We start from the raw sequence: 12,218 nt of genomic DNA on the forward strand, positions 1-12,218 counted from the left end.
CATCTAGGGGCCTCTTAAAAATCAGAGTCTCAGACCCGACCTGAATCAGAATCTTAATTTTAATAAGACTCCGAGGTGATTTATATGTAGTTTGAGAAGTGCTGATCTAGACATATTTTTACTGTAATATTTGAATGAGGTAGCATATCAGAAGATCTCAGGATCATTGCCTTATTGGACTTATTGTGGAGATTATAAAACCTGGCTTTGTTTGCAAAAGTGTCCAAGACTTTTGATGGTACCAACAATGATTTGATTGATCCATTAAAATGGTGTCATTTACATGACCTAGTTTGTTCTGGAAAATTATGATTTCTTGTATGACACATTTCAAGAGTTAAAATTCTGACCTCTGAATGTATGTATATACGTCTATGTATAACATCAAGTCTTGAAAATATTAACGGTTTGTGGTTCTACAAAGTACAGCAGTGATTCATCGTAGAAGTGTTAAACACTCAATGTTTTAATTTTGAAAGAAAATCTCGTTCCTTCTATGTTAACAGCATCATAAAACAAAGAAGGTTGATGTTTAAGTGTTATTAAAGAATGGTCATGTCTCTCAGAGTCTTTGGTGTCAATAGTAAACTATATTTGAAGACATTTTAAAAGGGCCATTATGTCATTTTATGTTCGGTTATATTTGCTTTTATAAAATGTAATTTAGGGACCACTGGTTAAGAGTTCAGGTTGCTAATCAAAAGGTTGGCAGTTCTAATACACCAGCCGCTCCTTGGAAACCCTGTGAGGCAGTTCTACTTTGTCCTGTAGGTCGTTATGAGTCAGAACCCACTTGATGGCAATGGGGTTTGTTTTGTTTTTAGAATTACATATACAAGTAACCTATTAAGATATATCTGTCTAGATGTATGTAAGCTGGGAGCCCAGTTGCACAATGGTTAAGCACTTGGCTGCTAATGGAAAGGTCAGTAGTTTGAACCCACCAATGGCTCTATGGGAGAAAAGATCTGGCAATCTGCTCCTGTAAAGATTATAGCCTAGAAATCCCATGGGGCAGTTCTGCTCTGTGCTATAAGGTTGCTGGGAGTCAGAATTGACTTGACAGCACACAATGGCAGAGGTATGTAAAAGTTTAAACGTAACGAAGAGTTGGGTGTTTACAGTATCTCAGTAGTGGCACAAATGTAGGTTTTGAGAAGGTTTGGCAGACCCTCTGAATGCAGAATCCTCTCTGGAAATATTGTCTGCTCAACCAAAAAGTAGTTTATTTCTTCATCTCTAACTGAGTGTCTGTACAAGTTGGCATCACATCAGTAGGTAAGTACATTGCATTGAGAAAGCGTAAGATAAGCCCTCTAAGAGAAAGGCAAGTTAGTCTAAATAGACTCTCTATAGAGCACCTCCAGATTTTATCTCTGAATATTAAGAGACTCAAGTTTCTGTTGAAGATTGTTTTACTCTAGCCTAGTCCTCAAACAGTGTAGAACTTTAGTATAGACATCCTGTACTTTTAATTAATAACTTTCTTAACTATTCTGAATCTGGAATTCTGCACTGATTCTGGACCTGGCCCCTTGGACCATGGCAAGTCTGAGCATCTGTGATGATTCTTCAACTATTTTAGAGTACATGTAGTAGAACCGCCTTCAGTCACAACTCTTCTTTAAAAAGCTAGGTGACCAGGTTGTCATACATGTTAGATAGAAGGAAGCACTTAATGGCTGACCAAAAGAAAACTCTGAACTTCTCTCCAGCTTTTATCATATACAGAGTGATTAAAAATTTTAATGAATAAAATGTTCAGAGATGTTTTAAGTGTTTTTGTTTTTGTTCTTATTTTAAGAGATACTAAAATCTTAGCCAATCTTAAAAAGTAAAACAAGCAAACAAAAAAATGTTTAGGCTAAGGGCGGTCAATATTTTGTCAGGAATCTGGGAAGAAATATCAAACGCTGGCTGCTTGTAAGTTCTTTCATAAATTTATCCTAAATGACAATAGATTTGAGATCCTTAAAATTAAAAAAATGCTAGTGAATGAAGAGTTCACCTTACTCTTATAGGGAAAATGATGAAACAGTAGAACAAGATTACCCAACAGGCGTTAAAAGACCTAAATTCTAGTATAACTCTAAGTGTATCCTGTATACATCATGTAGTCTCAGCTTTCTGTCTCTAAAGCTGAAAAAATAAGGCCTTCACTTCCCTTTTCACAGCATTGTTGGGCGGATGAAATGAGAGTCCCTTGAAAATTGCTTAAATGTAATTCATGTGTATGATAAGAAGTATTCATTACTGTCTTTTAAATTAGATACAACACTAAAAACTATATCCAGTTTAAAAAAAAAAAAAAATGCCTATACCCAGGGAAAAATAACCTTGGGCTGTTTCACAATGGTGGAACCTTAACAAAAAATTACGTCCTCGCTATGCTTCAACTCCAAAATAGGAATAGCTTAAGCCTCATTTTTGTGTCTATGGTAAAATACCAAAAACCAAAACCAAACCCAGTGCCATCGAGTCGATTCTAACTTATAGTTATCCTATAGGGCAGGGTAGAACTGCACCATAGGGTTTCCAAGGAGTACCTGGTGGATTCAAACTGCTGACCCTTTGCTTAGCAGCCATAGCACTTAACCACTATGCCACCAGGGTTTCAACTATGGTAAATTAGAGGACAAAAAGGTCATGCAGAATATTATAGAAAAGAAATAGGTTAACACTGAGGACAAAAGCATTAACTAGCAGCAGCATTTTTTTAATTCTAGGCCAATACTAAATTTATTAGGTTGAACTATATGAAATAGCCACTATTTGACTGGTTTCACCCTGTTGTTGTCGTGTGCCATCAAGTCCATTTCAATTCATAGGGACCCTATAGGATAGAGTAGAACTGCCCCATAGGATTTCCTAGGCTGCAATCTTTATGGGAGCACATAGCCGGTCTTTCCTCTCTCAGAGCAGCTGGGGCATTTTAACCACCAATCTTTTGGTTAACAGCTGAGCACTTAACCATTGTACCACCAGGACTCCCAGTTTCAAACTAATAGTTTGCTATTTTATAATTATTTTAGCCATTGGAAATTATTGTTGTTAGGTGCCATCATGTTGATTTTTGACTCACAAAAATCCAACCCACCGCCATCGAGTCAATTCCGACTCATAGCGACCCTATAGGACAGAGTAGAACTGCCCCATAGAGTTTCCGAGGAGAGCCTGGCAGATTCGAACTGCTGACGTTTTGGTTAGCAGCCGTAGCACTTAACCACTATGCCACCAGGGTTTCCTTTTGACTCATAGTGACCCCATAAGGCAGAGTAGAACTGCCCCATAGGGTTTTCTAGGCTGTAATCTTTATTGGAGCAGATCACCAGATCTTTTCCCCCACAGAGTGGATTGGAACTGCCAAACTTACGGTAAGCAGTTGATTCCTTAACTATTGCACCACCGGAGCTCCTTCTATTGGAAATAAATGAATATAATTCACTTAATTTTAAAGCATATGTACTGTCAAGCAAGGAGCACTGGTGGCACAGTGGTTAAGTGTATGGCTGCTAATTGAAAGGTCTACGGTTCGAAACCACTAGCTGCTCTGAGGGAGAAAGATGTGACAGCCTGTTTCTGTACCTAATACAGCCTGGGAAACCCTATGGGGCAGTTCTACTTAGTCCTACAGGGTTGCTATGAGATGGATCGACTTGGCGACAACAGATTTTGGTTGGGTATTGCCAAGCAAGTCAACTAGAGACCTCTTAGGTATCAGGTTTATTTTATTAGCTGAGTTGTTTTCATCAGGTGTTTCCTATCCTGTGTGGAGAAGCTTTTTGAAGAGCATCTAGTATCAAATCCTTTTTACCTTATAGATCTTCACAATAAACCACATAGACTTAAAAGCACTAGACCTTCATCCACTTATCTTGGCATGGAGTTAAGTTATAACGTTTGATTTTCTACTATCTTTTATAAAACTTCTAATTTTTCTATATTTAAAGGCTATTTAACCCTGATAATCATATTTTTTTTAGTCATATTTTCCAACATAAATTACTGACTTTTAGAAAAGAGAAACATTTAAGCAACTAGTTCTGTATGTATGAGAGAGAAATGCAATTTAAAGAAAGAGAAAATAATCTAGAAGATAGGAACTGATCCTGGTCCTTCCTGTTGGCGCCTTGTTTTGTCACTATCATTTTGTTCCACGTACTCCTTTTCATATGGCGGTAACAATCTACAAAATTGCTTTTGTGAGAATTATTGAAAACAAATCTATGACTTTGATTGTTCTGGAGAAAAAAAAAAAAAAACGATTGCTGACTAGCGTTTTCCAGAGAGTAACTGTTAAACGTTATTTTTGTATTCCTTCAGAATACTTGAACCCTGTGGAGGAGAATCCTTTTGTTTCTCGGAGGAAAAATGGTGACCTTCAAGCTTTGGATAATCCTGAATACCACAGTGCTTCCAGTGGTCCACCCAAGGCGGAGGATGAGTACGTGAACGAGCCACTGTACCTCAACACCTTTGCCAACGCCCTGGGGAATGCCGAATATCTGAAGAACAACATACTGTCGGTGCCAGAGAAGGCCAAGAAAGCTTTCGACAACCCTGACTACTGGAACCACAGCCTGCCACCTCGGAGCACCCTTCAGCACCCAGACTACCTGCAGGAGTACAGCACAAAATATTTTTATAAACAGAATGGACGAATCCGGCCTATTGTGGCAGAGAATCCTGAATACCTCTCTGAGTTCTCTCTGAAGCCAGGCACTGTGCTGCCTCCCCCACCCTACAGACACCGAAACACTGTGGTGTAAGCCCAGCAGTGGTTTTAATTAAGGAGGAGAGACATGCCACTCCAATTTCCCTACCCCCTGCCTTTCTCTTGTGGTCTTCCTTCTACTTCCAAGGCCAGTAGTTTTGACACTTCCCAATGGAAGATATAAAGATGCAATGGTTGTTATGTGCTTATCTAACTTGAACTTTAGAAGGAAAGACTGGAAGAGAAAGACAAGAGGAATCACACTGCTTCTTCATTCACTGCATGGGTTTGTCAGGAGGATGCTACAGCTATGGAAGGACCAGCAAATTTAAGGCAACACTATCTGCTGTCAAGGAGCCCCGGTTGTGTAGTGGTTAAATGCTCAGCTGCTAACCAAAAGGTTGGCATCTTGAATCCACCAGCCGCTCCTTGGAAACCCTATGGGGCAGTTCTACTCTATCCTATAGGGTCACTATGAGTCAGAATCGACTTGACAGCAATGGTTGTTTTTTTTTAACCTGCTGTCCAACTAGTTTTCTTTCTTTTTTTTTTTTCTTTTCTTTCTTTCTTTTCTTTTTTTTAAGGCCATGGTTTCTGCTCCTATCCACAAGAACTAATGTTACATATTCAGCATCCCTGGAAATCATTATAAAGTTTCCGTTAGAACAAAAAGATAACCTTTTCTGTCATATAAGATAGCAACTGACATTGAGAATCCAATTTCCTTCTCCAACAGTTTCTACCCTGGCAAGTAAGAATGGCCAACCCACCTTTCATATTTTTTGACTCTCCATCAAAGGAATTACTTACCAGTAACTAAGTTTGGGAGAATTTTTTTTTTTTTTTTTTTTTTTGCTTTGGCCTGTCCATTTATATTAGTTTCTCCCATATTTTTGCCTTTAATTTCTAGTCACAAAGGTTTTAATATCAAAGCTTCTTATATGTTGGTATAATTTGACAGATTTAAATTAAAAACACTGTAATATGATGAAAAAGCCAATATTATAAACATGCAGTCTTTAAAATTAGAAGGGGAGGCCAAGATATTAGTCAAATGCGACATCAAATCTAGCTTTCATCCTTTACACTATTGAATATGTACCCCACCCCAATTGTTTTCACTCTTCATCATTTTTTCCTCTTTTATAAATGATCATATTTGATAGGCAGTTCGTAATCTTAAGAGTTGAAGGGAAGCTAAGAGACAGCTCTGTGTGGTTCATTGAAACTACTGACACTTTCAGGTGGTCCAGTGGGGAATCCATTGAGCCAGAAGGAACACACTGGATTGGGTATGTCTACCTGGCAGATACTCAGAAATGTAGTTTGCACTTAGACTATAATTTTATTTGTTCTCTTTCTGAACTCCCTTTTGGATTTTGAATGAAGCAATATGGAAACTACCAGCAAATTAACTAATTTAAGTACATTTTCAAAAAGAGCTATAATAAAGAAAGACTGCGAAATGCCAAACCAAGCAAATTAGGACTTTCGAACAGTATCCAGGGATTGTGAGGAAAGGGCCAGCGCATTATCTACATGTGATATCACATTTGCTACTCAAGGAAAGTTGTCCAGTTTGTGTATTCCACATGAAGGATGCAAGTAAGAATTGGATTGGATTCCACGGGATTTGTGGTATGAGGACTCTGTTTCTATTAAGAAGATAACCCTTTGCACATAAATTGGTACAATAAAAAGAGAAATACAAATATTCACAGCTCATAGATAGATCCTTGGGTCTAAATTTGTAAATAAACATGAAGAAACCTCTCATGCAATTATTTTAAAATTCAACATACTAATCTTTTGATGCTTTGTATAATTCACTTTTTTCAAATATACCATCCTGGTTCGAGACCAACTTTATTATGTATCATTATAAAATAATACCTACAGAGATAAAATTAAGTGATGGGCACCAATGGCAGGGATGAGTCTGCAGAAAAAGGGAGCCTCATGTCAGTAATCAGGAAAATTAGGTATAAGTCTCTCTTTTCTAGGTAATTCTGCCCCACGTCGTTTGGATTTTTAAAAAATATTTCTAATGTTAAAGTATTGGGATCAAATTAGAGTCTATAGCCTAAAAGAAAACAAATAGATTAAAAATTTCCATTGATCAAGCAGAGAGAATTTAAAGGAAAAAAAAAAATCAAGGAATAAACGCTAAGCTTCTGCCTATTTTAAAAAAGTAAATCCATTCATTCATCTCCCTTGTTTATTCAACCAATATTTATTTAGAGTCTACTCAAAGGATTGCATGATCTCGGGAACTCCCAGACAAATACAGTATCATCCCTGACTTCCAAATTTTACAGTCTAGGAGATTTATTTGGAATGGTATTTGAATTCCTCCATGAGTTCCTGGAATCAGATTGCAGGGAGTATTTTGTGAGTAGCTCTCATAAAATCAGTTCTTTGGCAAGAGATCTCCTGTGAACTCATTTGGGACATGAATTAAACATTCTTCAAGTTACTGAAGTTGACAGAGTAGTTTCAATGTTTTTATCCAAACACAAACTAGTCTAGAATATTGCAACACTGGCTAACTGGCCTATGTGGCATCTAACTTCACCATTAAATCAAAAGGAGATGATGGTCTTCAATCAAGAACCTTGGAAGGGTTAGGAGAGGTCTCTTCCTAAGCCATGAGTCAAGCCTAACAACTCAGAGCTCTCCCTAGGGGCAGATTACCCAATAGGCAAGCTAAACACGGTGCTTACCTTGCTTACCAGATCGTCTGTAGTGAACACTTTCACATTTTTTCACCACATCGAAGATTTTCTGCTTCTAGGTATGCCTGGCATCTGTCTCTCTCCTAACCCCACAGCACCTTCCTACAGAATCAAAGACTCTTTTCAAATGTATAATCCCTGACAGTGGCAGATGACCCAGTAAGCAAGTGAGCACAGATTTATTGTGCTTACTTACTAATCTGTAGTGAGCAATTCACATAAGTAAATTCACACGGGCAGTTAAACATCTTTGATGTACTAAAATTGTTCCATCTTGGGGAACCCACTTTTTTGGCCTGGAAAAGCTGTATAGTTAACTGATTGTTGGAGAAGTAGTTCTCAGATGGTTGAGAAGAGATGCCCTCAAACCAGGTTAGACCCAAAACCAGAAAGCATCATGTATCGCAAAGAGGTGTTTGGACTACTGAACATTTCTTGCGTCCCCAGATAATTTTGACGGCACAGGTTAGAACGACAGTTTCTTTTCCAGTAACAGTCTTGAAAATAGCAGGAAAAGCTATGCTAAACTCAAACTATATCAAAAAATATACAAAATAAAAACAAGAAATTCTTTCTTAGCAGATGAGGAAGAATGATTGAGCTTCTGAAACTTGAGAGAAGAAACAGTGTCCTTCTGAGTGTTTTAGTGTGTGTAGTAATACCTTCTAAAGGAAAGACATGGCATGAAGTATGTGCACATTTCCAATGCTGAGGAGAAATGCACAAAGGGACCCTGATGTTCGGCTGCTAGATGAAATTCGAGGGGCTATCAACCTGCTTCTTGAAGTGTCAAAAGTGAAAAGAAAAAAAAAAAGTTTAAGCCAGACAGGGAAAGATGTAAATACAAGTTTTTCTAGAGCTATCTAACCTTTATTTTGAAACTTGAATTATTCATCCATTTGTAATTGTTGATTATTTAACTAGTATATGTAGTTCATAAGGCAATAGGGAAGGTGATCATGAAAGCATGTTCATAACTGGGCAGAACCATGATAATGCTGTAAGAAGTAGATCTAGTTAAGTTATCAGACGTTAAGTGATTTTAATATTGTTAAGTAAATCGAAATAGAATGCTAACAACAAAATATAATGTAACAAAATAAAATGCAGGGTATAAAAAAGTAGGATGGGTTTTTGCATAGTCAAAAAAAATAAGTTTGCCATTTAAAATTGTTCTCTGTTAGGTTTAGCTTTAAAAAGGCATGCAATGAGCTGGTTCCACTTTTGAAAACTTGATTTTAAGTATTTCAATTATTTTTTTTTTCTCATTCTCTTTTCCTTTATAATCTTTAAAATGCATTAATGTAAAGAGATTTTTTTTTTAATTTGTTTGTAAACACCACTTCGTAGAGTTTAACAGTCTGTTATGTTACCTATGACTTCAAGTAAGAGGTCTTCAAAGTAGAGCACAGGAAATGTCAATGTTGTATTATGCAGAGACAAACAAATGAGTGGTGCCATTTAGTAAGCAAACAAAATACATTTAATTTGTGACATCTCATTTCTTTTTCCATGATCCTCTTCCACCTCCTAAAACAAAAACAGGGAATTGGTAAACAACATTCTGATAAATAAATGCTAAACCAAGCACTTCAAACTGCTGTGTTCCTATTATCTTGGACTCCGCTTAATAGACTGATGAGTTGTAATGGGGCAAATGAGATATCCAAGTGTACACACTTCTAGTTATTAAAAAGCCAGACTCATTAACTTCTGTTTCTGCTATGGTCAGGGAATCCTGCTGTCCCTCTCTTTGTGTATGTGAACTTCGGTGTGGATCACTTTGAAGGGCAGCCTTGTACATACCCATGCTGATACAAAAATGTAAACTGGTGTCTCCTGGCTAGCATTGGCTGAAGAATCAATGATGTTAGACGTATGTGGATCAGGCTTGATTTTAAATGGTCAGGATCAGTGGAGACCTTAATATTACTGATATTACACTGGGGCCAGCTTTTTTAATTCTGGGTAGAATTATTACAATTTTTCTGATCTCAGAGCTGCTTTCGCAAGCCTAGGTCTCTCCACAGTTACAAACATGAAGCCTGTTGTATATGTTGTGTCACGCCAGGAACCCTTGGGATTTTATGGGTAAGTGTCTTTTAACACCAGCTGCTTTCTTCTTTTCATTAAAAGGAAAGTCACTCTAATACTGTAGAAATTTCAGACACTCTGCTCAAGTCACACTGATTTCGTAGAGGTGCCAAAATGTAGGACATGTCACTTTCTCAGACCTCTGCCTCACCTCATCTCGGCCAGGTGATATTTTGGGCAGAAGAAAATGTTTCTCTAGTCACGAGCTCAAAAGGCTCTAAGCCCCAATTTTATGGGGGTATTCACATGCTTCCCTTGCAAAACACTCCTTGAGTGTCGGCTTTGCCAGTAAATGATTATCTTGTTAGGAATCAGAAAAGTTCATTTCTCTCTGAACCTTAGAGAAAAATAACACGCTTCTCCCTTTTCTTATTGGTACAACTATCCCTGTTCTCTTCATATTTCTGCCACCTGAGTTCAAGGTGGCCCTCTGGAAGCTGTACCTCTCCTTAAGCCATAGTGGATCTCTGAGGTTTCATATCCTACTTTGTGAAATAACCTTTCTCCTCAAATGTCTGAGTTTTCCATAAAATGACTTAGCAATGTGGACATTGCCTAAATTATTTCTCAAATAAATAACTGCACAGAGAATTCTTCATGATATTTAAGTTATGTTTTTCCGTAAAGATAGATTCTCTTACTAAGTTCTTCTCTGTAGGGACTTGAGATGAGCCACCCCTGCAGTGAATCTTGAACCTCACATTTGTGCACATAACCCTTGGTAGGCCTTAGATTTAATCTTTCCATGAAGACTATACCTACAACAGAGAAGTTAGTATTGCCAGAAAATTACCTTACTTTTTTCATCTTGTTTTGTTTCTAATATCAAATATTTTACAGCTTCTGTAATTTTATTTTATTTTTTCCCAAAATGAAGAGTCTTATAAAGGCAAAGGCTGTTCAGCCTTGAGAACCATCAGTGATTCCTTTTTTGGATCACTCATCCATCTAACAAATGTGAAATAAACGTAGTTTTGCTGTAATGAAAATCCATGTCGTTTAATAGGATGTCAATCTTTCTCCACTCTTGCTCTTTTAAGGACATTTTTCTTTTAATGCTCTCATGAGTTTTTCTCATGTCACGAAAAGTGGTTGTATTTGTACAGATATACAAATATAGGAAAACAAAGTTTCATACCTGTAGGCAATAGTTTAACTTGTCCAAACCACTTTGCCTTTACTGCTATTTTTATCCATAATGTGTAGATGTGTCCCCCAGGCCTGTAGTCCTTTTGAAGGAAAACAAATCGTACCTCCTATACACTGACATAAACTTGGTTTTCGAGCATCATTTCCAGATTTTTTCAGTTAATGAAGGGGTTGTACCTTTTCCCTTACTGTGAGAACCATTTTCCTGTATATTTCTGGATCTCTCAGGGGCTGGGAGGGGGGAATGAGGGGACTACAACCATAGCACTCCAAGAACCCTTTGGGAATCACTACAGTAATTACCCACAAAAGTTATTTTCTAAATGTAGATATGTAAGCTGTTCTTTTAAAGTAAGGTACTTTGAAACATGTAGCATAAACTGGTACTGCTATTAAATGGGTCGATTATTAAACTGAGCAGCTGTGTGAGGGCAGCTAACTTTGAATGCACATCTCACTGGCTGGTGTGTCTACATCTCATGTCGCAAGCACTAGAGGCTTATATTGCTGCCTGTTGAAACTGCATTTTCACATCGTTCGTCTCTTTCTTGAGCTCCATTATAACAAGAGCAAATGAAAATGAGATCAACCTGCAAGACAGTACAAACGCACACACAGACAGTCAGTCATATTAAACGTTCTCTCAAATACTCATCTCATACACATAGGAAAGTAGTTTACGAAGACCAGTTCAGATGTTATAGGGAGACACCCTGCTGAAAAGACAGAGGCTTAAGGTATTATATACATATGGATTCATTTCCTCATGTTCTCAACTGGTAAACAGAAACAAGCCCTGGCTCTTGTGAAGTATCTTCAAAGGACAGGGGTGCAAAACTCTCTTGCTGGTAAGCCATCAATGTTTCATTTAAATTCCAGTGTTCAAAGTTAGCTGCCTTTTTGAAATAAAAATACTACTGTATGTTTGAAAATGTGAATAGTATTTTTATAGCTTGTTAAAGACATGGCTAGTTGCATTTGTAAATAAGGATACTGTTGTTTTGATTTTCTTTTGTGGACATCTTTATTTGGAAGATAATTGTCTTTAGGGTTGATTTGTATATAAGTAATTGGCTCGTGATTGTTTCTTTTTGCTTGGGAGTTACCATTTTGACATTACTTGTGATTCTGTGTTCGGCACTACTGTGACGTGTTCAACCTCTGCACTCGCTTACACAATAGGATATGCCAATTGTGTGTGGTGTAATGTTATTTTAGTTTTTTTTTTTCTATTTTATCTATGAAGGATCATGCACTTAACACATACTAACTTTTTTAATGTTACATATATTTTTAGTATAATTCCCCTTATTCTTCTTTTCTTGTCCTCCTACCCTTCCCCTCACTCTCCTCTCCTTCCCCCAATTTCTGTTGTTATTTGAGAATGAGGGAGAAACAGTATTTTAAATCTGTGTAATTCTTTTTCAGTTAGTTCTCAAGGATCCTCTTTTGGCTCCTGGGACAGAATTGTACTTGTATAAGGCAATTGTAGAATGCGACCTGCTTTGTCTCATTCCGTACTGATC

The 12,218-nt window shown here is 37.4% G+C and overlaps 1 protein-coding gene across 1 annotated transcript in view; it reads left to right on the top strand.

Moving 5' to 3' along the window:
* Positions 1-5,127, top strand: part of ERBB4 (erb-b2 receptor tyrosine kinase 4) — a 1,250,799-nt gene extending 1,245,672 nt beyond the window's left edge. Inside the window, exon 28 of the mRNA XM_064286721.1 lies at positions 4,324-5,127. Within this exon, the coding sequence (XP_064142791.1) occupies positions 4,324-4,769 (446 nt within the window). The 3' untranslated portion in view covers positions 4,770-5,127. The remainder of the gene's footprint in view (positions 1-4,323) is intronic.
* Positions 5,128-12,218: the final 7,091 nt, after the last annotated feature.

This window comes from Loxodonta africana, chromosome 6 (assembly GCF_030014295.1).
Source record: "Loxodonta africana isolate mLoxAfr1 chromosome 6, mLoxAfr1.hap2, whole genome shotgun sequence".
NCBI lineage: Eukaryota > Metazoa > Chordata > Mammalia > Proboscidea > Elephantidae > Loxodonta > Loxodonta africana.